The sequence below is a fragment of the Entelurus aequoreus genome, linkage group LG18 (genome assembly GCF_033978785.1).
Source record: "Entelurus aequoreus isolate RoL-2023_Sb linkage group LG18, RoL_Eaeq_v1.1, whole genome shotgun sequence".
Taxonomy (NCBI): Eukaryota; Metazoa; Chordata; class Actinopteri; order Syngnathiformes; family Syngnathidae; genus Entelurus; species Entelurus aequoreus.
Window position 1 is genome coordinate 31,352,937 of NC_084748.1, and position 3,030 is coordinate 31,355,966.

Below are 3,030 nucleotides of genomic sequence, written 5' to 3' on the forward strand. Positions count from 1 at the left end.
CACATCATATGGTGCACCACAATGGGAAAGACAGAGTGGTCTTCAACTGTTCTTTCTCCTACAATGGCCAGTCTTTGAATGATCATCTCCTCCCTGGACCAACGTTGGGGCCCCTACTATGATTGGAGTCCTCTTGCGGTTCCGATGTCATGCAATAGCCATAAGCTGGGATATCAAGTCAATGTTTCACCAGATCTGCTTACTTGACCATGATAAACCACTCCTTCGATTCCTGTGGCGGAACATGGACAGGGAATCTAGAGCGCAGATCTTTGAATGGCAGGTCCTACCTTTCGGAACAACCTGCAGCCCCTGTTGTGCAGTGTACGCCTTACAGCAGCACGTCAGGGACTATGAGCCACCAGACTCTCTGCTCATGCAAGTGGTTGAGCACTCCTTCTATGTGGATAATTGCCTCCACAGTCTGAGTAAGGTTGAAGAAGCCAAAGCTCTCATTGACACTCTGCGTGAACTTCTTAGCGAGGGAGGTTTCGAGATCCGACAGTTGGCTAGCAACATGCCAGAAGTTGTGGCCCATCTACCACCTGATGCACGATCAGCAACTAGTGAGCTGTGGTTATCCAAAGCAAGTGATAACCTCCACGAACCCACCCTTGGACTATGCTGGGATTGTTTGAATGACACTCTGAGTTTCAAGCGTCACACAACAGAATCATCAGCTGCCACTCTTCGAAATGTCTACAGTGTCCTGGCCAAGCTTTATGACCCCCTAGGATTCATTGTACCATTTACCACTCGTTGTAAGGTGCTCATCCAAGATATGTGGAAGTCCAACCTCGGTTGGGACGACCAGATCCAGCCTGCAGATCTCCTTGACAAGTGGTCAACCTGGGTACGTGAGATTCCCACTTTACAACAATTTAAGGTGCCCCGTTCCTATGTACCTTTTACTGTGAACACTCCCACTGCAACCAGACATATTCACATCTTCTGCGATGCCTCCGAGCGGGCCTATGGGTCAGTGGCCTTTATGCAGTCAGTAGATGACAATCAGCACACCCATGTGTCTTTCGTGTTCGCCAGATCATGAGTTTCACCGAAAAAGCAACTATCCATCCCGCGACTAGAGCTCAGTGCTGCACTTACAGGAGCACAGCTGGCCAAATTGATAAAGACAGAGCTCGGTGTCCCTTCAGATCGCATCACGCTATGGTCAGACTCAACGACCGTGCTGCACTGGATCAGATCAGAATCGTGTCGCTTCAAAGTATTTGTGGGGACTCGCATCACCGAAATCCAAACCCTAACAAACCCCAATTAGTGGCTTTATGTTGATTCTCTGAACAATCCAGCAGACGATATCACTCGTGGACTCACCCTGCAGGAAATGATCCAAGAGCACCGCTGGAATAAGGGCCCGCACTTCCTTTACCTGCCAGAAAATGAGTGGCCCAATTTGCCTACATCTGACCTGGAACCGGATGCCACAGAGCTGAGGAAATCCGCCTTCGTTGGAACTATTTCCTGTGCTTCATCCACTCAGCTTACTGATTTCAGTAAGTTCTCCACATGGAAACAGCTTCTACAAGAGACAGCTAGCTCCCTTCATGGGGCGGCTGATGCTGGTGCTTCATCCCCACCTTCCGCCGTGGATTTTCTGCAAGAACGTAACAAGTGGAGGAACGATGGCAAGACCCTTTTGGCTGGTCAAGTTGTCTTGATAGTGGATCCTCAACTCCCCCGAGGATTGTGGCCTGTAGGACGGATCACTCAGACACATCCAGGAGCAGATGGACGGGTCCGGACTGCCAGAATACAAGTGAAGAATCGCACCTACCTTCGCCCAGTCGCCCGACTGATCATGCTTCCACCTCTTGATGACGAGGACACTACCTCATAGACTTTCTTCTAGTTTCAACTGCCATACGGACAGTTGGGGGCGGCTGTGTACGAAAGCCTATTGTGTGCCTTTTACCAGTTCTGTAATGTTTCTGTGTCTTTAAGTTGATAGGTCAATCTGTGACGTCATTTCCCCTTTAAAGCACATCTTTGTCAGAATAGCCGGTTTCAATCAGTGGTGGCAGCCAGCCTTGTGTGCGTTGACGACTAAATGTAAGTTTTGTCACATACTGTTAAACAGCATTTGAACTGACTGTCGTGCCTTGCTACTTCTGCAAATGTTTGGTGCATTGTATGCTAAGATCAGTTGTTTTTGGGTCGATTGAGAGCTAATTAGTCTCGTTGACGGCGTTTACATTCACGTGTAGTTTATTTAACGTCATTGCAACTGCGATGGCGGAGTTTGGCCTTTAGATGGCGACAGACCACATAATCGCCATGTATGGCTCTGAAGCTTAGAAACTTGTTGGAAGTTCATACATAGTTAAATGCAGTATATATGTTGTTGTTATGCACACCTTTATATTATATTATATTATGTTATATTATGTATGCATATCCATGTATATTGCTGCATATTAATGAGTATATAATTGGATTGTAATTTTTCCATTTTCTTTATTTGTTTAGACCACACACACACACACACACAAAACCATACACATTCAAATCTACCTTTCAGCAATAAAGATGATTAAAGGATTCTCTGGGCGGAATCTGTCCATTGTGTCCCAACTCTAAAAGAACTACTATCCCTTCCTTACAATCATGGAACTGCGGCCTAGGGTGTCCTGGTGCCAAGTGCACATATGGACACCCTTATGCTTGAACATGGTGTTCGTTATGGACAATCCGTGATGGGCACAAAAGTCCAATAACAAAACACAACTCGGGTTCAGATCCGGGTGGCCATTCTTCCCAATCACGCCTTTCCAGGTTTCACTGTCGTTGCCAATATGAGCGTTGAAGTCCCCCAGTAGAATGAGGGAATCACCCGGGGGAGCACCCTCAAGCACTCCCTCGAGTGAATCCAAAAAGGGTGGGTACTCTGACCTGCTGTTTGCCGCGTAAGTGCAAACAACAGTCAGGACCCGTTCCCCCCACCCGAAGGCGGAGGGAAGCTACCCTCTCGTCCACTGGGTTGAACTCCAACGTGCAGGCTCTGAGCGG

The 3,030-nt window shown here is 47.8% G+C and overlaps 1 protein-coding gene across 1 annotated transcript; it reads left to right on the forward strand.

Moving 5' to 3' along the window:
• The first annotated feature begins 244 nt into the window (after positions 1-244).
• On the forward strand, positions 245-1,861 carry LOC133633422 (uncharacterized). The gene is made up of 2 exons (XM_062025947.1): positions 245-853; positions 1,346-1,861. The coding sequence occupies exons 1-2, from the start codon at positions 245-247 to the stop codon at positions 1,859-1,861; spliced, it is 1,125 nt and encodes a 374-aa protein (XP_061881931.1).
• Positions 1,862-3,030: the final 1,169 nt, after the last annotated feature.